The sequence below is a fragment of the Protomyctophum parallelum genome (genome assembly GCF_964188405.1).
Source record: "Protomyctophum parallelum genome assembly, chromosome: 23".
Classification (NCBI taxonomy): Eukaryota; Metazoa; Chordata; class Actinopteri; order Myctophiformes; family Myctophidae; genus Protomyctophum; species Protomyctophum parallelum.
The window spans coordinates 15,059,432-15,082,234 of NC_139715.1; the positions used below are offsets into that span (position 1 = coordinate 15,059,432).

General features: G+C 43.7%; 2 protein-coding genes across 2 annotated transcripts in view; one reads left to right on the top strand and one right to left on the bottom strand.

Moving 5' to 3' along the window:
* The window catches only part of tmtops2a (teleost multiple tissue opsin 2a), a gene marked incomplete at both ends in the record, with an annotated part of 47,399 nt that extends 42,906 nt beyond the window's left edge, over positions 1-4,493 (top strand). The window contains 2 exons of the mRNA XM_083758908.1: positions 212-450; positions 4,478-4,493. Of these exons, the coding sequence (XP_083615034.1) occupies positions 212-450; positions 4,478-4,493 (255 nt within the window). The remainder of the gene's footprint in view (positions 1-211; positions 451-4,477) is intronic.
* A 1,193-nt stretch (positions 4,494-5,686) lies between these two features.
* LOC310854312 (beta-galactoside alpha-2,6-sialyltransferase 2-like) overlaps positions 5,687-22,803 on the bottom strand; it is a gene marked incomplete at both ends in the record, with an annotated part of 44,513 nt that continues 27,396 nt past the window's right edge. The window contains 2 exons of the mRNA XM_083758910.1: positions 5,687-5,949; positions 17,653-17,827. Of these exons, the coding sequence (XP_083615036.1) occupies positions 5,687-5,949; positions 17,653-17,827 (438 nt within the window). The remainder of the gene's footprint in view (positions 5,950-17,652; positions 17,828-22,803) is intronic.

A 22,803-nucleotide genomic window follows, 5' to 3' on the forward strand; every position in this document is an offset into this window, starting at 1 on the left:
GAATACATTTCTTACCAAGAATTTTCTTCACCAATGTGTTTGTAAAGGTGTCTACTAACATATCCCATATTGGTTTATATTCAACCACCCTAGGGGAATCTTTGACAGCTGCTGAAAGTTGGGGTACCATGGTGTGTCTCCATCGCCGGTGCACTCCCACTGCTGGCATTTGACATTTATTCTTCTTGTACTTTTCCGATCTTCTGCGCAGATGGGGCGCGTCCGTCGGACGGCGGCCCGCAGGCGGGAGTTCCACATCCTGTTCATGGTGCTGTCCACGGTGGCGTGCTACCTGCTGTGCTGGATGCCCTACGGCGTGGTGGCCATGATGGCCACGTTCGGCCGGCCGGGCCTGGTCACGCCCGTGGCCAGCGTGGTGCCCTCCATACTGGCCAAGAGCAGCACGGTGTTCAACCCGCTCATCTACATCCTCATGAACAAGCAGGTACGGTCGGTGGTGGGAAAAAGCACTCAATTGTTTTACTACTGCAATTTAGAAGTACTTCTTTACAAGTAAAAGTACGGAATTGAAAATGTACTTGAGTAAAACTACAAAAGTACTTTTACTCGTAGTAAAATGCATTGTGAGCTTGTCGATCTGCTATTTTCAAATGGCCGAAATGTATAGGGTTGAAGTGGTTAATGTATGTTTTCGAATCAAAATTAAAATCTCCAAAGTAACTAGTAACTAAAGTTTTCAAATAATTGTAGTGGTGTAAAAGTAAAGTAAAGTACAAATACCTCAAAATTGGCTGGGTTCCAGCCTGTGTTTTTGGCAGCAAATTTTAAATTAGTTTTACTCTTAGTCTCTTGAAATGTTTTCATTTAGTTTGAGTCACATTTTTGTCACCAGGAATGTTTTAGTGTAAGTCTATTTTTAGTCGACTAAATATCACAACATTTTAGTCGACTAAATCTGCAGTTGATTTAGTCGACTGAAATGTATTTTGGCGGGCCTTGATGCCGTCGTAATGGCTGTTTTTACACAATAGCTGATCAACAAGCTCACAACGTGTCGCTCTGCAACGCTTTGTGAGTTTGTAGATCTGCTATTTTCAGAGTGTGTAAAAATCCCTTCCTAACATTTCAGTGTAGTTTTTTATTTGTTGACGAAATCGACAGTATATTTAGTCTCAGTTTTAGTCATCGTAGCTTTAGTTTCCATTTAGTTTGTCAGTGAAAAAAGGTAGTCGACGAAATCAACACTGGTTCCGCGGATTTGTAAATGTCACTTCACAAAGTGACATTTACAAATCCGCGGAAGGCAGCGAATCAGGCTGGAAGCCAGACTACTGGGATGGTGCATTACTCGCTTTGTAAACAAAAATCACACCCGTGTGAACCGAGTGGTGCAACTCCCCTCTCTCTCTCTCTCTCTCTCTCTCAACAGTGCAGCACTTTCTCTCCGTTTCTGGCGCCCCTACTGGCCCCTACTGGTACATACTCGTGCTCATTAACGTCACATAGGCGGACACAGAGTCACAGACATTGCTGTTCCTTGGAGCGCCACTCAAAAAAACAGTACATTAAAATATGTATTTGAAAACATTGGTGGTGAGAAATAAGCAATGCAACGCATAAAAGTGTGCCACGAGAATTGCTCAGCTTGCGCTCCCTCTCTCTGCCTGCACTATGCACTCTGATGTCTTTAAGTAATATTTTTAACATAATTTGTAATTAGCATTGTATCAATTTTGGGGGGTTCTTGACACAAGGTTGAGAACAACTTACTGAATATGACACAAAACAATCTCAGTCAAACTCCACTGCTACAAACTAGTATCTTTTTATTATATTAGTCCAGGTAGAAAACAATGAACAAAGTTACAAATTCTATACAGAAAATGGAAACATTATCAGTGCAAATTAGTCTATTAAAAAAAAGAGGCAAAAACAAACAGTTTCTTGAAGTGCCTAAAGAAAGAAAGCCTGTGTTTAACGTGGCAGGCTTTCGACACGGTCAGTAACAATGACATTTCTATTGCTGTCTTCTTGTGCACACGCTACAACTCAGTACATACAGTATTACATACATACGTAGTACGAACATAATCGTACGTAGTACGTACATACATACATACGTAGCAGTCCTGGCGTATAGGGGCGAAAGACATCCAGGTTCCCTCTGAAGTTTCGTACGTACGTCTCTTTTGCACATGGATCAGAATGCTCAGCCTGCTTCTGGATCCCCAAGTCCGGCCAACTCAGCCCCAGCAAGACCACATGGATTCAGCTGGGCATACTGGTACAAATATAAGTGACAGATCTAAAATAAAATAAAAATCAGACCTGTACTGTACTGTACTGTACTGTACTGTACTGTACTGTACTGTACTGTACTGTACTGTACTGTACTGTACTGTACAAGCCCTCCTCCCTGGCCTGTGTGTGTCTGTGTGTTAGGCTGTGCAACAGTGACACTTGGTGAACAAACTATATTGCGCTATTCTCGTGCTATTTGGGGGCTGTGTCCCAGGGCCCAGGGACAGGGACACAGCCACATACATAGCTATTAGTCTATTCTCCATATGCAGACCGCAGCCATCTGATCTTACCATATAAGTTAATGGCAAGGTGCTACCTAGGTGCAACTTCCATTGGCAGCCCATTCATCCAAAGGGAAAAGTCCTGTCTGATTGTATTAAACAACGTCAAACTCGCCAACATTGCAGCTGTACAGAAAGCTTGAATTATTCTCTTTCTATCCTCAAAGTGTTTGTTTCATAAAAATCCACTGTAGACATGTTATGAGCTACTTTGTGTCTTTGCAGATGATTATTTTCCTAAGTGCTGGAGTTTGGAAGTGCTCGTTAGATATTACTCAACTGTCCTGTGTACCACCTGTTTTGAATTAGCACATAATGCAAGAGGCAGCGGGACATTGCTTTACTGAAAACGAGTGCTTCCAAAACTGGTGTAAACATGGCCGAGGTCTGCAAATGGTCTATAGGAGTGGTTGCACCACTCAAAAACAAACCTTTATAGTGAAAATATGGGAAAGGGATGCAGCAAAAAATAATAATTTTGAAACATTTTAACTCCACAAATATTGTATCGAGGAGTCTCTGGCACTGTAGACTGGAACTCACTTATGCTTTTCATGGCATAGGCAGCACAGCTGCGCGACATGAGACCAATTAATTAGAGCGAGAGAGAGGAGTGTGTGAGTGTACGTGTGTGCGTCAAGGTGCAGACGATCAGAAATCAGCTGAGCAACATTTGCGCTACTGTATGCCAAATTGAAGTTGACTCGGCCCCAGATTTTTTTTTCTCCCTGGAAATAAAAACGTCTGGGTTTCCGAGGCTACTGGCACTGTGGCACAGGATAGCCCATTGTCTGATGGGGGTTCGTGGCCAAATACTTAATTAATTTCCATTACATGGTCAAAGTTTGAGAACCACCGCTTTACAATGTGCTGAAGCGTAGCACTGCCTAACCATACTGTACACAACACAAGTAACTGCAGTTGCTACTGCGCGCAGACACACACACACTCACACACACACACTCACCCCCCCACTCACACACACTGGGAGGAGACTGGCAGAGCTGTTGCCCCCGCAACCCGACTGCGGATAAGCGGTTGAAGATGGACGGATGGATGAATGAAATGTTTTAGTGATAAGTCTAGTTTTAGTCAACTAAACAAATTTTTATTTTTTCCGGGCTTTGATGGCATCGAAGTGCTTTTACGCTAAATGTGTAAAAGTGGCAGGAAATGTGTTTTAATGGGCTAAGTAAAAGATACAATAAAATAATCACACCTGTGTGAAGTGAGGGGCACTCTTATCATCATACATCATCTCATTCTGGCCAATCACAATTTGCGTCCTCATCTTCGTCTTCAATGTTTGCGTTTACACAAACACACAAAGCTCGCCATTCATTGTCAAAGGCATTCAATGTTTGTGTTAAGACAATTTGTGTTTTCACAAACCCTCAAGAGCTGGAAAAATGAAATAAAACCGAGTATTATCGTTAGCCGAGTAGAAGCACTGAATTCTCAGCGGAACGGACATATGGGCTGAGTGGGGGGATATCTTTTATGAAGTGCTTGTTAGGCATCCGCCAGTGTAGGTTTGGTCACGGACCCTGTCCCCGAGGAGTTGATGCTTGTGAAATACAGAGCTGTCAATCTGGGGGAAGGTATACATGTTGCTTATGTCCAGAGGGAAGGCAGGCAGGGGCACACACACACACACACACACACACACACACACACACACACACACACACACACACACACACACACACACACACACACACACACACACACACACACACACACACACACACACACACACACACACACACACACACACACACACACACACACACACACACACACACACACACACACACACACACACACACACACACACACCAGGTTTTAACCACTTTAAACCCTCATATGGTTGAGTGGAGGAGTCCCTCAGGGCTCTATACCAGTGTCTTTTCTGTTTCCTGTTATTGCAGGGAAAGCTTTCGCTGAAAGCTTGATATGTTTCACATGCCTTTCTCACATTTCTTTTGAGATTTTTTTTCCAAGATTCTTTCAAAAACATTGCCGATCCATGAGCTCACAAGCTCAAGTTATACAAATCGCTATATTAACTCGTTTTGCTGGGGACTCGCTGGAAACCCCTTCAAGGACCACTGCTATACAGTAACCCTGTATGTTATTAAGCTTTACTTGAAATAATAGTGAAAATAGCCAATCTACAAGCTGAGCGACTTTCACTTGACTGAGAAACATTCACTTGTGGAAGTCACATTTGACCCGAAGCATCTACAGTCTACACACTATGACTCAAGCACCGCGGTTGACTACTTTGTCCACTACTGCTAAAGATACAATAAGTCCCTGGTTCTTCTTCCACCATCAGCTGCCATCGAAGACATTCTGTCGGACCGTCACAAGGTTCCCAAGCAGTGTTTACGGGGTCACAGACGAAGAGCAAAGAGTGAACAAACAAACTGAGGCTCTGGCCCAACGGTCAGCACCACATTCAGGTCCTGCTCCCACACAAGTGGAGTCACGAGCAAGCGGGCTAGGGCCTTCAGACCCTATAACCCTGCCACTGCAATTGTCAATATCCTCCATTTCGACACCTGCAACCCAACCCGTCACACGTGTCGTGAATAGAAAAGCACAAGGTTCAGTCAACTTAAACATTAATTCACCACTTGCGATTCATCACAGGCTAGACTAGACCTACTGGAGAGCCTATTGACTTGAACAGAATTGATCCAGTGGCTTGTTAATAATAGTTCAAAGTGATGAGGGCTGGATGAACGGACGTGTTGCGTGTGATCTCGAGGTGTAATGGAAGAATGAAAAGGAACAATCCTCTTCATTATGATGTGTTACAGTTTGTTAGAGCAACCGTTCCACGATGTGGTCAGTAACAGAATCAGGCCTGTATAATTGCAGCCGATCTCCCTTGTCATACAGTAGCTGTGGCAAATTGTCCTGGAAACTGTCACTTCGACTTATTTTTTTCCCCTTCCCGAACATTGCAAAAAGTACGATCTACAAGCCTGTAGATAAATTAAATAATAATAATAATAATAGTTACACGGAGGCGGGTTCCGCATCTTTGCAAGATCCAAAAGGAAATCGTCCCAAAATAGACCAACCAACCGACCGACCGACCAAGAAAAAATAAAAATATATATAAACGTTCACGGCTCTGCTGCGGCCGAGCAGTCCACGGCGCTGAAGCCCTGCAGCGTGACCTTGCCCTTCCTCCTGAGGTCGCGCTCGGGTGCGGCGCTCATCATGCGCTGCACCAGCAGCTTCTCGTAGAGCAGCGGGTGGTAGGCGCCCAGGGTGCAGGCCGCGTCGTAGTAGCGCTCGTGGTAGTGGCACAGGTCCGTCTGGCGCACCGATGGGATGTACTCGTACACGTCCACCTCCTGGCACAGGGACATCATCAGCAGGATGCCTGGGATAGAAGAAGAAGCAAAAGCACATGATCACGTATACACAAACGCACACAATTGTATGAAAGGGTAAACTCTTGCGACCTTCTTGGTCATCGCGGTGGTCAAGGTTCAGTTATACAAATAACATACAGTACACGTTCACATAAGAAAAGGAAAAACACCATGAAACACCCAACATACAATGGTCTCAAACGCATGAAGGAAAACTGGCAGAAAAAGGCTGGCTCTCTACATTTCATTAGGAAGACTCCTTAGAGACTAATAGTTTTATTTTTAACATGCTCATAAAGTGATCTGTGCTCAAAGTAAAAGGTGCAAAGAAGTAGCCAATGTTTCGGCCCTACCAACAGCCATAACACTTCTCGACTCCCATCCAGATTTTAAATAGACCAAAAACAAACAAAACATGGCCATCCTCATCCAGTGTGGAAACCTTATATACACTTTGTAAGGTAAAATAGTGGAACATACAGTATGTTCACTACTTAGTACTTTCGTGTGACACTCATGGATAATGAAGTAGGGTGTTAATTTACAACCAGACATGGAGAGTTCTGCCAACAACTATATATCGTAACCCTGACACTGCAACTGTCAAAAGTATGGCTAGTTTTGACATTTTCATGCACGCTCCTGGCCAGCCATCATGAATAGAAATAAGGCGGGTTGGCGTGTACACTACACTTAAATCAATCCACCACTTGCAATTCATGTCAGGTAACGTAACGAGCGGGCCTACTCGAGAGGAATTGATTTGACATGTAATCGCGGCCGCCTTCCTTCTTTTGAGAGCGTGATGATTGTAGACATGTGAAGTCAGTTGGTTCTCAGGCAGTTTCATGTCAAGGACCTCCCCCACATTAATCCATTTTGGGCGGGAACCCCTTTTGGTGTTTTAAACATTGATATAATTTAGCTATTGAAAAATAGCAGATCTACAAGCTCATAGCGTGAGACCGAGTGGCGCGCTACGAGCTTGTAGGTCTGCTATTTTTTTTAAATCGTGAAAATATTTATTTCAGAAAACTGGAGGATTTAGAATATATTTTTTTTAATGTTGAGGTCAGGCCTAAATGGGTTATTATACATTGGCCACTTTGGAACAATCACTATAAGGGTTGGTTTATTCATTTTACATTTAATACATGGAAATAAATCTATATCTATAAATGCACCATGTCTCTGTATGTCCGTCTACTAAACATACAGTACAGTAGAAAATAAAAACAATAAAAAACTCATGCTCTCTTGCTTATATCGACACCACAAATGAGCAGTGTACAGTGTGTTACTTTCCACCACTGCAAATCATTGCTCTCCGCATTACCAGATAGAAGTCATCATCTACAGATGCGCTGGTATTCTTAGTGTGCTGCCGGTTAATTATTATAATGCTGCATAGTCTGCATGGAAAGGTTATTACCACGTAGGTAGAAAAGCATTGTTGGAAAGTAGACTTTTACTTTTTTGACATACAGTCAAGCCGAATGTACATATTTTCCATCTAGCAAACCTCTAACTCTTTCAGAATGCAAATGTGAATATTACCAGCGGTTAACTCTTCGAGAGCCGGATATATTTCTACTTGCAAAAAAGAGATATCAACCTTACTACTACTTTGTACTACTAGTAGTCCGGCAGCTGAGGTGGACGGAAATTTGGTATATAGTATTTTTTATTGGCCTAAAATATTGTCTATATACATACATTCATGAATCCACTTGCTGGCCGGCTGTTATAGGGGTTTCTTGTGACCCTACCATTAACATACAGCATGTAGCATGTGACATGTCAAACTAGGGGGTTTTCATGATTCTGAATACATTCCAAGCATTCGTTTTGCACAAAATACACTCCTTGGCTAAAAACGGCCATAGACATCATGACAAATGTGATTAGGTCAGCTATGGCTGCTTTTAGCCCAAGGAGTGTATTTTATTATATTAGGTTAGTCGATGGGTGGCTCTTCCAAGAAAGATTTTGTGCCCTCATTAGAAGGCGGGTGTAATCCAACCGTTTCTCTAATTTCTTTTAAAGTATGTCTCGGAGCCATATATAATCAGCTCAACAAAACAGGCAGACGGTGGAATACATTACATTAGGAAAACATGCATACAAGAACAATGTACCAGAGGTATAAAGTGCATCTATATGGTTTAGCAGCGTTTTTATAGGGCAATACAGATTTGTAACTAAAGTAACTTGTGCATACAATGCAGTATTGCTTTCAAGTACAGGATATGCTGTCAACGGGCACTAGACTATTAGACTATATATGGTCACAGGTTTGATTGTTGAGTAACATTTTTTTTTTTTTTAACTTAAAAGGATAGAGATTAAGGAATTTACCTTTCAAGATTCAAATTCAAGAATAGCAAGAGTAGTAGATCTACAAGCTCTTTTCTACTTTTGATGCTTTTGTTACGCTATGGAAGTATAGGGTGTTAATTTCCAAAAGAAACACAACAAATGCAAATATGGAGATACAAGGTTTCTGCCTGACAGCAAAAATATACACTGTCATTACTCATATCTCTCCCTTCATCCCTCCCTCTCTCCCCCTCCCCCCTTTCTCTCCCTCTCAGTTCTACCGCTGTTTCCTCATCCTTTTCCGCTGCAAAGATCCGTCGGCGGAGACCATCCAGTCCGCGGCCTCCAAGACCAGCGGACTGCAGCTCAACCGGCGGGCGCAAGGCGCCAACATAGCCACGGGGGCTGCAGGGCCCTCTGCTGCCACCGTCGGTGGACAGGCGGCGGCGCCGCGCTGCTACGAGCACAGCCAGGCCCGCTGTGCCTCCAACAACAAGGAGTGCACCACCAGCCCTTTGCATTCAGGCTTGGACAAAATGGATGCGTCAGAGCAGCAGCAGCGCCTGGAATTGCCGGATATCGTCTCGTGAAGGCGCCGCTATCCGTGAGAGAGGGGGCAAGACTATATAAAAGGGTGGCTTCCCCTCTTGCTTTGGCCTTTCGTACGCAGTGTGGCGGTGCGTCACTCTTTCGGTTATTTCATCTTTGAGCGGTTTTATCCTCTTTTGACCAGTCGTCCCTGTTTGGGAACGCCATTTGAGGCAGAAATTGCACGAAAACAGACAAAAAAAAAATAGGAAAGTGGCTGACCTACTGGCTCACAACACGTCGCGGTGCTTGTAGGTCGGCAATTTTCGCCACGCCATACTGTCATTACGATGAAGTAAAGACAAAATGGAGGGCACAGTGGCAGAGTCGATAGTGCTGTCGACAGAAGGTCCTGGGTTCGATTCCCACTGGGGACGCTGTCGGCGTGTTCGCTCCTCCGCGTCATCAGTGCCCATACCAGAGGCGGGGTGTGGAGTTTGCATGTTCTCCCCATGTCCCCTAGGGTAGGTACCCTCACAAAAAACATGCAGTAATCCTGGTCTCTAAACTACCTCCCCCTGGCCAGCCTGATGGAGGGGAAAGGAACTGGTCGGAATAACGTGTTCCTTCCACGCGCTACGTCCGCCCGGGTTAACTCCCCTGTCGGGTGAAAAGAAGCAGCTTGGACTCCTCATGCATAGACGGCAGCATGAGGTCAGTCCGCTGCCCCCCCCCCCCCCCCCCCTAGAGTAAGTGTAGCGCCCAGGATTACATTAGATAATTGACACTGGGTGAAAAAATGGGTTGCAAAATTGTGGGATAAAAAAAAAAAAGGGAAAAAAAAGTAGTAAATACAAAATAATCACACCCGTGTGAACTGAGCGGTGCAGGCTGCTCAACAACACTGTTGGCTGGCTGCAGTTATAGTGCTCAGTGCGAATGGCCCTTTTAGGCTGCTCAACAGTGTCAATGTAGGTCACCCAGCGGTATTGCAGCCGTTTTACCCCAAACAAACATTCAGACAGAGTTGCACACACAGCCAGTCATTGGAGCGGTTAGGCACCGCACCACAAGTACCACTTTTCAACCTATCTTCATATAATAGATCCTCACTAACAATCATGACAAAATGGCACCTTTTTTTTCTACTCAATCTGTGTCTCATAGGAGGGCTGTGGTCAGTTCAGGAACATGTCCACCCGTGACATCATAGTTAAACAATATTTTTGCAACTTTTCAGGACTAGAAAGCCTGCAGTTTCTATTAGCTTGGATTTCCCACCGATGATGTCACTGGTGGACGGGTTTCTGAACTGCCCACAGCCCTCCTATGAGACACAGACCGAGTAGAGAAATATTTGTGATTATTAGTCCTACTGTACCTTATACTGTATCAGAAAAGTGTTTAAGAAAAAAAGCACAACAACGTGTTGTTCGTGCCAGCAGCCAATGGCACGTCTCGGGACCAGACGCAGCGCTGTGTGAACACTCCAACAACATTACGTTACTGATGAATTGAGTACAATGGACCACAAAGGAATCAATCAAGCCCCTCCCCCCCAGGGGTCCTTATCCTTTCGGCATATAACCTTTGTCTGTACTTCTAACAACCTGCTAAAACTGATAATAGGTCTGAATACTTATTCAATAAATCAGTTCAAAACTGTCACTTATAAAACTCTTGTCGGCCTGTGGCCGTGGACCGGTGACTTTGGGAATCACCCAAAGAGCAACGGTGGACTCACCCGAGCGAGAAGCAACTATGTTTTGACCATACGAGTTTATTTAAAAAAGAAGATAAAGAACAAGATGAAAGTATAGCCCACGAGATGGCTCGACAACGATTTTTAGACGTCATCATCCCAGATTCTCAGTGCAGTGCTCATGTGCGGTGACACCCTGAACCTCTGTGTTGTGCCCTTATTAAAGTTGTCTTTGGTATTGTACGACACAAGAGCTCACGAATGACCTCCTATAAAGAAGTATAAGCTGTTCATGAAAGAATGTTGTTTGCATTGCACGGTGTTCAAACTGCACGGTCCATCCATCGCTGCATCTGTTATGTCTTCGCCATAGATATACTATAAAATTGCATACAGTATATTGAAATATACATTTCAATATATTAGTATTAGCTGCTGCTGTTCATTGAAGCCATTGTGCCATTGCGGCCACCATGGTTATGGGCAAATTCCCAATGCATGTATGCCCCACGTACTATGTCTACTGAAGCAAGAGGTATCCGCACAATGAACACATTTAGACCTGGAACACCTATACAGTATGTTGGTATACCGTTCATGCCGGAAACACCTCTGTGTCATATTCTCTATATCGTATACGTCATAGCAGCCAAGTTTATTGACTTGTAATGTTGGCTTAGAGCACTTTAAACAAACTACCACTCACTTCACACAAGTGTGATGTTTTGTAAATTAACACCTTACTTAAACATACTGCAAGCGTCACTGCAAGCGTCACACAAAAGCATACAAAATATTGAGTGTACAGAGTTTGTCGATCTGCTACTTTTGGTTAAAAAGAAAAAAAATTACAGGACTAATCAATTTTTCAAATCTCATTCAAGATGACGTCCACCTTGGGAAGCGTGAACGACATGGTTACACAAACACTAGCCACTGGGTCTCCAAAAACGAGCCACGGGGTCCCTGGGGGTCCCCACTCAAATGCACTAGCCACGGGGTCCCTGGGGGTCCCCACTCAAATGCATTAATACAGCATTTGTCTTTGACCTCTATTGATAAACATATGAAACAAATTAACATTGTCACACCAATATCAAATCGATAAAATGCAAAAAAAAGAGGAAAAAACACAATCATTTTAACCACTTTATCCATATTATTGGATGGCTTGTAGTTGGCAATTAGAAAATAACACAAATCTTTTCTCCTCTGGTGGTCCCTGACACAATATATATCAGTGTGGGGGTGGCATGAGAAAGAGGGAGAACCAGTGAAGTATAGGGCATTCATTTATGGGGAAAAAACAAAACATAACGACTTGAGACATCAATATACAAGGTTTCTGCCCGACAGCAAAACGCCATGCAAGGTCTTCAATCTGTGCTATATACTTCAGAAAATGTGAAGGGAAAAAAAATATGCAGCAAGTTCACAGAGTTTTACATTAATAAAATAAAATAAATCTAAATTTAAATATGACCTTTTAATTTCCCACCATGACTATTCTTTGTAGTACTGGCATGTCACTGGTGTCAGCGATGTTTAAATATTTCATATCATGTTAAAATCCAGTGTGTAATTGGACAAGGACATGTCAAAGTGGAAAAAAAAGGAAAATCCAATTATCAGCACCGACAATCCAAAGGTAATGGACTCGATCAGAATCACCCGATCACAGCATTTGGGGGTTTCCTTACTTCAACGATAATTGCAATGTCAGGTCTAGAAAAAGAACTGTGAGATTGAAAAAGCAGAATTAAAGTCTCTGTGAATACATTAACCCCTTAAAACTGTACATTTACAGTACAATTTACAATACATTATTATTATTATTTTTGCGTTGGCTATTCAAAAACAGTGGATCATGTACAAGCTTGTACATCTGCTATTAAAAAAAAAAAAAAAAGAAATCACTGATATACTGTAGAAAGGATTTTTAGGATTTAGAAGACATTCCTTAATGGGTTAAGGGAAAAGTGCCATTCCTGTGAAAAGTGAAGGTACATTCTCCGCCGCGTGCGTCTCGTTTTACCACACAAAAGAGACGTCTCATTGTCGGCTCACAATGTCTGCCAGGTTCATTTTGTGAATGTCATCATCGCTGTCAGGTGGAAATATCGGACTACCATCTGAAAATGTTGTGCATTTTGGGACCTCCAGAAGCAAAGGTTTGAGTTTAAAATGCATTGTTCTGGTCATAATAGGAGAACCCTTCCGATCTACAAGCTCACAATGCACTACATTGTATTGTAGATTGGCTATTGTCACTGAAGAGACAGCACCCCGGGGGACCCCAGTCAATGAAGTATACAGTACTCTCTCTGTCGGGAGGACACCTCATAATGTCCAAAACTGCAAAAATATCAAAAGTAGCAGATCTACAAGCTCAAAATGTGGTGAGAGGCGGTACGTTTTTCTACAATTCACCCTTTGTCAAGTCCTGCCTGTGGTTGTGCCCCTCTTCGCACCCATTGGTTGCCGTTTCGTGGTGGGACAAAAATCCTCTCTCTCCATCCACTACCATTGAAATAAGGTGTTTTTCAGTTGCTTCGTACCGATATCCTGTGAATTAAATTCTTTTTTTAAACTTGGTCTAAGTAAAAAGGAACATCACAGGCGCAGGGCAGGGCATATCATGTTTGTTTTTAGTTTTTCCCAAAAATGATGTTTTAGCAAATTCAACATAAACAAGGCGGAACCAGGGCGGAACAAGGCAGAAAGAGCCTGCTGGTTGGTCAGTCAGGGACAAATCAGAAGGCTGACAAAGGGTGAATTGTGTGACGTTGTAGTATGATCAAGTAGGACGTTGATTTTTTTGATGTATTGAAAATGGTGGGCCCTCTTGTAAACAAGTGTAACGCTTTCATGGTGTCGTCCACTCACAGTTACCAGTTTTTGTATTGAGTTGTACTTGAAATGTACTGTAATTCTGCAAACTGTTAATACATAAATAAATCGATTATAGAAGAAAAAGAAAAAAAAACACACCCGTGTGAAGTGAGGGGTGCTCTTATCATGCTATGATTAGGTGATGTAATGATGATGTAAAACAAACTGTGTCAAAACAAACTATTTTATTAACACAAGGCTGCTGTACTTTATACCTCATACATGAAATGCTTAGTATGAGGTATAAAGTACAGCAAGCAGCCTTGTGTTCATGAAACAGAAAGATTGGGTATTGGGAAAGACTGACGTTATGCATCTTTCAGGACCTTTCACAGCTTCGTCTCAACCATTACTCTATGGCTCTGGTCTCAGGTGGATATTTTGACTTTTTTTTTTTTATGTTGCCACTACTGTTGGAGCAGCCATAAACGACACAGGTTCATCCCTCATCCCGATGTTCTGGGCATCTTTGTAATGTTAGTGTTAGTAAAAAGCAGGTAAAAGAGTAACGTTCTGCTCCGCCTATAGGAGCGCCCCTCAATAAATTAAAATGTGGAGATAACAGCAACGATATACTAGGCCTAGGGTTTACGTCAAGGGTGGCCACACTTTTATGACACGAGAGCTACTTTCAAAATCAAAATCAGCTCAACAAGATCTACCCACCATTGGTGAAAATAGTTTAAATATGTACCTGAGGGGGCTTTAGAATAGGGGCACTGGCGAATACATATAGGACAAATGCACTTGGAATGGGAAATAGAGCGGGAGAAATCGAATAGTTAGGGGGTTTCTGTATTTAATTTGGGCACAGCAACACTGTTGAAAACAAAATATTGCATTGTCAATCAATGAAGTCACCTTTAACTCAAGTGGCAGATTCCAAAAATAGTTTATATATTTAAATTAAATATTATTTAGGGACATGTCCTGTGATCTACCTGCACAGCCTTTGTGATCTACTGGTAGATCACCCCTGGTTTACGTATTTAAAATGAATGAGGCCATTATGGCCATTATTAGGCCATTTCCGGGGACCCCCTGGGGATCCCCACACGGAGTTGCACCACTCACTTCACATAGGTGTGATTTTTGAGTGGTGCAACCACTCCAAGGAACAGCAATGTCCGTGTTCACCTATGTGTTGGTTCACCTATGTGACTGTGACGTTAATGAGCACCAGTATGACTATGAGTACCAGTAGAGGCGCCGTTGTGCCAGAAACAGAGAGAGAGAGACAGTGCTGCACTGTTGCCTGCTAATGAGAGAGAGAGGGGTGGAGAGAGGAGTTGCACCACTCAGTTCACACGGGTGTGATTTTTTTTTATTACTGGGGAGGACATTGCAATACTGCCCCCACAGGACAACATGTTGGGAGTCGTTGCGATACACATGTTAGTGTGTGTAAATGAAATGTGTGTAGCTTTTTATATCGTCAACTTGCTTGTGATTCTGTGTGCGTCCAAACTGAAATTGCTTTGTCGTTAACAACATGAACGCCCTATAGTGCCCCCTATTCTGAGCACATGCTAATAGGCGAACATTTGGCAAAAACAGGAGAACATTCAGCAATTTGTTTTTGCAGATATAAAGATGTAAAGTGTTGCGACGTGTGTGGCTTGTACAGAGGCTACGGTTCCATTTGTACACGCTCAGTCATGGTGGTCCTTGAAATGTAAAAGTTTGAGAAGCACCAGTATTGTATAGCAGATACAGTCTACATATCAGCTCTGACGGTGTAGATGTGATCCCCCCCCCTCCCCCCCACCCCCACATGGTTGGTGTTTCCGTGGTTAAAGGACAGGATGCTGCTTCACGGTGTTCTCTAAATGTTTGGTGCGACACGTTTTGAAATAAAGTGGTGTGAGTCACTGGCCATGCGAAAAACTGTTGTTCACGACATTACTTTGTTAATGCTTCGGAATTCAAGGTTATGTGGATTTTATTGAGTGGTGCAACCACTCCTATAGACAGCTAAGTGTGTGGCTGTGTCTGTCCCTGGCTGTGTCCGAGCAGGAAAATAGCGTCATAGCGTTTGTTATCACCACCAAGTGTCACTGTTGCACAGCCTAACACACAGGCCAGGGAGGAGGGCTTGTACAGTACAGTACAGTACAGTACAGTACAGTACAGTACAGTACAGTACAGTACAGTACAGTACAGTACAGTACAGTACAGTACAGTACAGCACAGCACAGTACAGTACAGTACAGTGCCGCTCACTTCAGACGGGTCAGATTTTGTATGATTTGATTGATATGGTTTATATGACATTCTGCATCTTCCAATCTGAATAGTGACACGGCCACTTTGGTTATCACTTCAGGGCAAGAACAACCCTTAGGGATCTGAACCAATTAATTGGGTTCAAAATTACGCTAGAAAAAGACGATGTAACCTGTTCAACTCTGTGGACAGTTCAGCAACCCGACAGTGACATCATCATTACCAGTAGGCAGAAAATGTTATTGTTTCGCAGTCCCCCTTTCATGACGACGCCAGGCCCAGGAAATTATTCAAAATGCATTTTTCCCATAGACATTTCAAAAAGTATTTATTTAAAGACGGTTATGCCGTGGACAAAGCCAACTGGAGTTGTGACAACTTACTGTATGACAACAAACAATATTTTGGACCAAACCAATAATTACAAAGAAAAAAAACAACAAAAAAAGTGTTGTAACCTGCCATTTTTTTCTTCTTTCTAATTATTTGTTCGGTCCAAAGAATTGTGTTTGTTGTCATGATTGAGTTGAGTTGGCTTTGTAAAATACTTTTTGAAATATCTGAGGAAAATGAACGGGGAATCATTTCCTGGGCCCTGGTAGGGAGCATTATACAACAGGTAAGTTTGGAGGAAGCAATCTGATTGGTTGAAATAGCCATCTACGCGTGCTCATGCAGAGCTTGTAGATTTATACTTATTTTTAAAGCAAACATCTTTTTGTTGGCATAATATGCCAACAAAAAGATGTTTGCTTTAAAAATAAGTATAAGTGGATCTCAACATATTATGTTGAGATGGGGGATCGGCGACCAAATATATATAAAAAAAAAGAAAATGTTTTGGCACCACTGACATAGCAACATATGCTTTTGTTTTTTTTATTATTATTATTATTATTATTTTCAGAAAACTGTTAGGATTCAGAAGACATTTTAGAATCAGCCTCAGGTCTTAATAAATGGGTTGATTTCATTCCAGTGTTTTAAAATTTTAATGGTTTGAATTAGGCAGATAACCCTCACAGCCTGACGAAGGAAATGAGCTCTGCTTCGGACGTCTCATGCTGTTATCAATGACTAACAGGCTAATTTCCTTCCAAATGGGTTGTGGGTATAATTATGACCCCCAGCCTGAACAATAATGAATGGGTCAAAGCCAAACGAATTAAGCAGAATTAAATCCAAGCAACCGCCTAATTGCACAATTATTTGCACAGTTTGAGTCCAATTAATTTGGAGGTGCGGCAGAACTTTGGGATAGAGCCCAGGGACACATTATCACATCACAAACTAGGCCTGACGACAACATTTAAAGAAATGTCTTCTAAATGTGTGTGTGTGACTGGAGACCTTCTTCAGTCCACAGGATGACACGGCACATATTCGGGCACACAAGTACAACGAATCATCGATCTGTTTTGTTAAAGGGCTTATACAGAACACACGAACACACACACACACACACGTGTTGATAGTTTGAAACCTTGCCTGATTTATTCACGCCACTAAAGTGAGTGTGGAGGCAATTACCGGCTCAGCTAATCTGCTACATTAGGCTTTGATCACACGCCGGATGCGTTTGTTTTAATGGTAGAGGAGAGGTAGAAGAGAGTAGAGGTAAGAAAGAGGATTTCGACATGGCATCCTATACTGTAGTTTGCATCGTCTTCCCCCCCCAGAGAAAATATGTTTCTGCCCGACAGTATTATGCAACGTGACCTATCTGGATTGAGTGTGGAACTATAGTGGCCCACATGGAGTGAGTGTGGAACTATAGTGGCCCACATGGAGTGAGTGTGGAACTATAGTGGCCCTCTGGATTGAGTGTGGAACTATAGTCGCCCTCTGGAGTGAGTGTGGAACTATAGTGGCCCTCTGGAGTGAGTGTGGAACTGTAGTGGCCCTCTGGAGTGAGTGTCGAACTATAGTGGCCCTCTGGAGTGAGTGTGGAACTGTAGTGGCCCTCTGGAGAGAGTGTGGCCCTTTACATCATCTAAGTTGCCCACCCCTGATCCAGAGGATGGGCTGTAACTGAGGGACCTACCAATGAATCCAGAGGAAGGCGGGTTAGGCTGGATGTTCTCCTGCGTGTTGGCCTGTATCACGTCCCACAGGTTCCAGATGAACACCGGGTGGAGGATGTAGAAAGGCTGGTCCGGCCGCCGGAGCCGCCGTTCGCTGTATGGCGTGAAGAGGTCATAGTCCGGGTTCTCAAACCACTGAGAGGAGAGGGGAGGGGAGGGGAGGGTTAAGCTAATATAAATGGAATGGGATCAATACCCTCACACTGGACGCAACAGTGACCAAAAAGTGAGTGACAGACAGTGACACCCACAGCCCACAACAACGAAGGGCGTGACCATGACCTGGTACCACCTAACACCACACAATCCATTCAAATATGGGAATCACCGGCTTCTTTCAAACTCTTTCAAAAGATGACAGGGGAGGTAAATTAATTCCAATTGAAAGGAGGTGTCACTCGCTGCCGCCGTTTTGTATGTTGTTTTTGTAACTTTTTTATGCTATGTTGATGAATAGAATACATGGGGCCACAATGGAAACGTCCCCAGGACATTTCTTTGCGTTATCCTTTTAGCTTTACTAGAGCTGTACGTGCCCGTCGGCCACCCCGTTGTCAACTTGTCATAGCACCCGTTTTAACTGTCTGTCCCACATGGAGATCTCTGTATCTGCCCGTGTCTGAAGAGTGCAAACTGACTGACTGTGAAAAGTGGAATGGTTAAGTAATCAATTGTCAGGTGTGGGGTTGCCATGCCAATCAATTGGCTGAGGCAGAGGCTGGAAATTGCACAGGTGAGGGGACTTGGCCTCATTAGGCCCACTTGCAGAGCCTGAACAGAGCCTTTTGTGGTGGTTCTGGACAACCGTGGGTCTGACCGACTCGATACTGGGCACTGCACTCCCTGCGGGGGTGTGGAACGTTTGTCGAATTTGAAGTCGGTGGGGCAAACGGTTCTCGAGTTACGTGCATTACACACACGCACGCACGCAGACCGAGTATTCATTCGTTGAATCACAAAAGAGAGGACAGGGTAACGTTAAGAGATTAGGTCTGACATAAGTAAAAAATAAATGGTCTTTTAATCACATGCCTGGTTTACATTTAAATCATACACCTTATCTAGTCATATATCCGCTGCTATTTTTAACCACCTCATTCCACCCACTTATTATTAATCAAGGAACCATTGTGTTCTCATTCTATGCTGCACAAAATTGACATATCTGACCCGTGTTCCCTTTTCTTGTCATTCTCCATTCCTTCCAAATTTTCTCGAAAGTGCAAATTGTGCACTTCGCAGTGGCGGAACAACATTGGCCCGGGCCGGGGTGAGAGACGGCACGACCGGGCCTCACCGAACCCCCGACGGTAAAAAAAAAAAAAACATTTACACAAACAGTTGCTGCTAATTTGAGCAGGCGTGCATGAACGAGAGTCGCGAGAGGAGTTGTGTGTGAGGAGCTGATCACAGTCACAGATAGAGGGAAAGTGCTATATTTTGCCTATTATTTATGCTATATATTATTGATCGCGCCTGTGTCTGTGACATTGCGCAGCAGTGCACACACGAGAGAGAGAGAGAGAGAGAGAGAGAGACGTAGAGAGAGAGAGAGAGAGAGACGTAGAGAGAGAGAGACGTAGAGAGAGAGAGAGAGAGACGTAGAGAGAGAGAGAGGTGCGTGCGTCAGTGTGTTAAAAAATAAATAGTCTACTACTCATCTTTGTGTTCTGTTTCACCTTCTGAGTGATCGCACACAGGGAAAAGAAACAAGAAGGGGTTTAGAATCTAAACAGTCCGTTGTGGAGAAAAGGAAGTTATCCACACATAATGCTCTCCTAAATCCTCACAGAGTGATTAGCCTACTAATGAGTGACAGGTGCTGCACTTTTGGAGCGTGGCTGAGGATGTCTGTTGGAGAGAGTGTGAAGCCTGACACACACCGTCTGCGACCGTCTGTGGCGCGGCGGCGCCTGGCGCGCCGATAGAACCCAGTTCTATTTTCCAGGCGGCGCCGCGGCGGACGGAGCCGGTGTGCGTTAGGTTCATTGAAAATAATGGAGGCGGCTGTGTCCGCGCCACGTGGCGGACGCAGCCGGTGTGTGGTGGGCTTGAGATAGACTCCACGGTGCTTGTACAGTCCAGCGCAGTACATTCTCATCAGACATGATATTTTGCTAAAGTGTAGGCTATTATATAGGCTATATAAGCTCTGTATCTGGTTAATTGCGGGATTCGCGGGGCCCGCTGGTTTTATCAGTCGTGAGTGACTGTGTAAAAAATCGTCAATCGGTCAGCTGACAGCCCGGGCCCTCAGGAGGTCCGGGCCGGGGTGTGACCACCCCCCCTACACCCCCGGTAGCTCCGCCCCTGGCACTTCGTATTATAACTTTTTGTGCATGTTTTTTTTCCCCTGCAAATTAACGCCCTCGATCATGCATGATCACAAAAGCATCAAACATACAACATACAACATGCATGTTTTAATAAAGGAATAAAAAGCAAGGCTTTTGCACACCTACAGGCGACAGGTGCATAGGAGAGGGTACGGTGGTCATTGGGAACAAACACCCGCACACTGTCTTCAAATGCAGTGAACCAACTTTTAAAAGTTTCCGTATTAAAAGTTGGTTCACTGCATTTGAAGACAGTGTGTGGGTGTTTGTTCTGTTTTAATAAAGGACAAATGCTGTCTGGTGTATTGTTAGTGAGAAGGAATGCCACCAGGAGCAACAAAGGAAAGAGACAATATTCCACCACCAGAGAGATAATTAGAAAGTTGTGTGTTGCTGCACACACTTTTGCTGCATAAAATTCTCAATTTTGAGGTTTTTGATTATTTCGCATAAATCAGTGCACCCTTTACGTCTGTGTGTTGTTTCGAAAATATTGAACCAATGGAAAGTAGTAAAAAACGCTTTGTACAAAACCTCTTAAACTCCATTGGACCCTCAAACTGTCTGCTAAAGCAACTAACTCCACCACCTCTCCCCGTCTCAAGTAATTGACAATATATAAAGTCGCAACACCCACTTTGATGGGGCATTGCTTTGTTTTCAAAATATAAGGTTTTCTTAATTTGCTGAAAATTTATATTTTTCATTTCCTGAAAAATGAACATTTGCATTAAACAAACACATTGCAGATAGAAAGAGGATAATTCAAGCTTTCCGTACAGCTGCAATGTTGGCGAGTTTGACGTTATTTAATACAATTAGATAGGACTTTTCTGTTTGGATGAATGGGCTGTCTATGCGAAGTTGCACCTAGGTAGCACCTTGCTGGCAAGATGGCAGCCGTGTGCAACTGTGCATATCATCAATTGCACTCATTCCTGGGCCCAATTCACTAAGCTGTTTACACCCATATTCTGCTCTCCCCAACCTGGGGAGAGCAACGGACTTGAACTCATGCTTCCTTCATGCATAAGTGTCCAAGTCGCTCCTTTACACCTGACAGGGGGGAGTTTCCCTGGTTGGACGTAGCGCATGGAAGGAACACGTTATTCCAACCAGTTCCTTTCCCCCTCCATCAGGCACCCCAAACTGCCAATCACTAAATATTTCTGTCCCCAGGTGGAACTAGTTATCTGAGTGGTCAGCTCGGTAAAATACAACTGTACAATTGTGCCAATGGCTAAGTGTCCACATGTGTCACAGGTCCTCTCTGTTACAATGCTACTTTTGAATAGCCAAAGTATAAACATGGTAATAGAGTGGTTAACATGATTGTGATGCTATATCCATTAAGACCTGAGGTCAAAATTCTAATAATGTCTTCTAATTCATGACAGTTTTCTGAAAACCCTATGTTTATCAGTGGTGCTCAAACTATTTCATGTGAAGTAACCCCAAACGTATGTAATTTGGCCACGACCCCAATCTGAAAAGATGTTGTTCCAGGGACCCCCAAGAAGCAAAGACTCGCTCTGAAAGAATATATATTCTATATACAAGCTTGTAGAGTGCCATGTTACGAGCTTGTAGATCTGCTATTTTTCAACTAAAGCTAAAGCTAAAGTATAAATTAAAACACCAAAAGGAGTTCCTGCCCTGAATGGATTAAGTAATTATGCTGGGAACCCTTCTGGTATAATCCACAGCTAGGTCCATGAGGAAGTGCAAAAGAAAAAGTCAGTCACACAGTGTTGTCCATTGTAGAATTCCCAGCTAATGGGAAGAAACTGTAATTGGCATCTTCCTACACCATCCTCCTCCTCGACGCCATGGCGGCTCAGAGTGGGGGTTCACACGGCTGGCCTATTTTTGGAACAATAATGGACGACCTCAACTTGGCATTTGATGCGATTTGTATGGAAGATCATTGTGAATCAAGGGCTTAAGTGCCATCCGGTAGGATAATGTAAATGGTGTAGCGTTTGCAATGGGAAATTACTATGTACGGTACTCATTTTGTGCTTTTCTTTGATCCATACTGTACCATGTTGCCCCCATGCACATGTGCCCCCGCACATAGCAGCAGAGCATTCCGTTCTAATGAGAAGTCATACTGTATAAAATCAGTGTATTTCTGTAGTCTTGCGTTCACTTGCGTTGCTTACAAGTAAACCCAGGGTGGGTTTCTTATGTTTTGTGATGTTTATTCTTTCTGGGACATGTATATCTCAGTATTTCTCACTCTGCAACCTATCGGTACCTTGACTTCTGTGCTGCCTCTGTGGAACAGAGGTTATTTTTTTGAGGGGTGCAACCGTTCACTCCCTTACGAAGCTGTGTGTGTGGGTGGCTGGCTGCCTGGGTGGGTATGAGCATGAAAACAGCATGGCTGTTTTTCACCGCCTGTGCGCAACCTAACACACACGCAAACACACACGCACATATTAACTGTATATATGATGATTTCAAGTGTGCCAGTACAGTACAGTACAGTACAGAGACCCCCACACGGTAACTGTCATTTCTCAACCGTTTCGGACGTGGGGCGGCTCGCCGGATTCGTCCCGGCCCCCTGGGCAGGTTCCTGGTGGTCTGGATGTTCCGGGGATCCCCCCCCCCTGGAGACCCCCACATGGTGAGTCTCTCATTTCTCTACCTTTTCGGATGTGGGGCAGCTTGCCGGAAATGGGCCGGCACCCTGGCCGTGGTCCTGTGGGTCTGGAACTGCCCCCCCCCCCCCCCGGGGACCCCCACACAGAGTTGCACCACTCACTT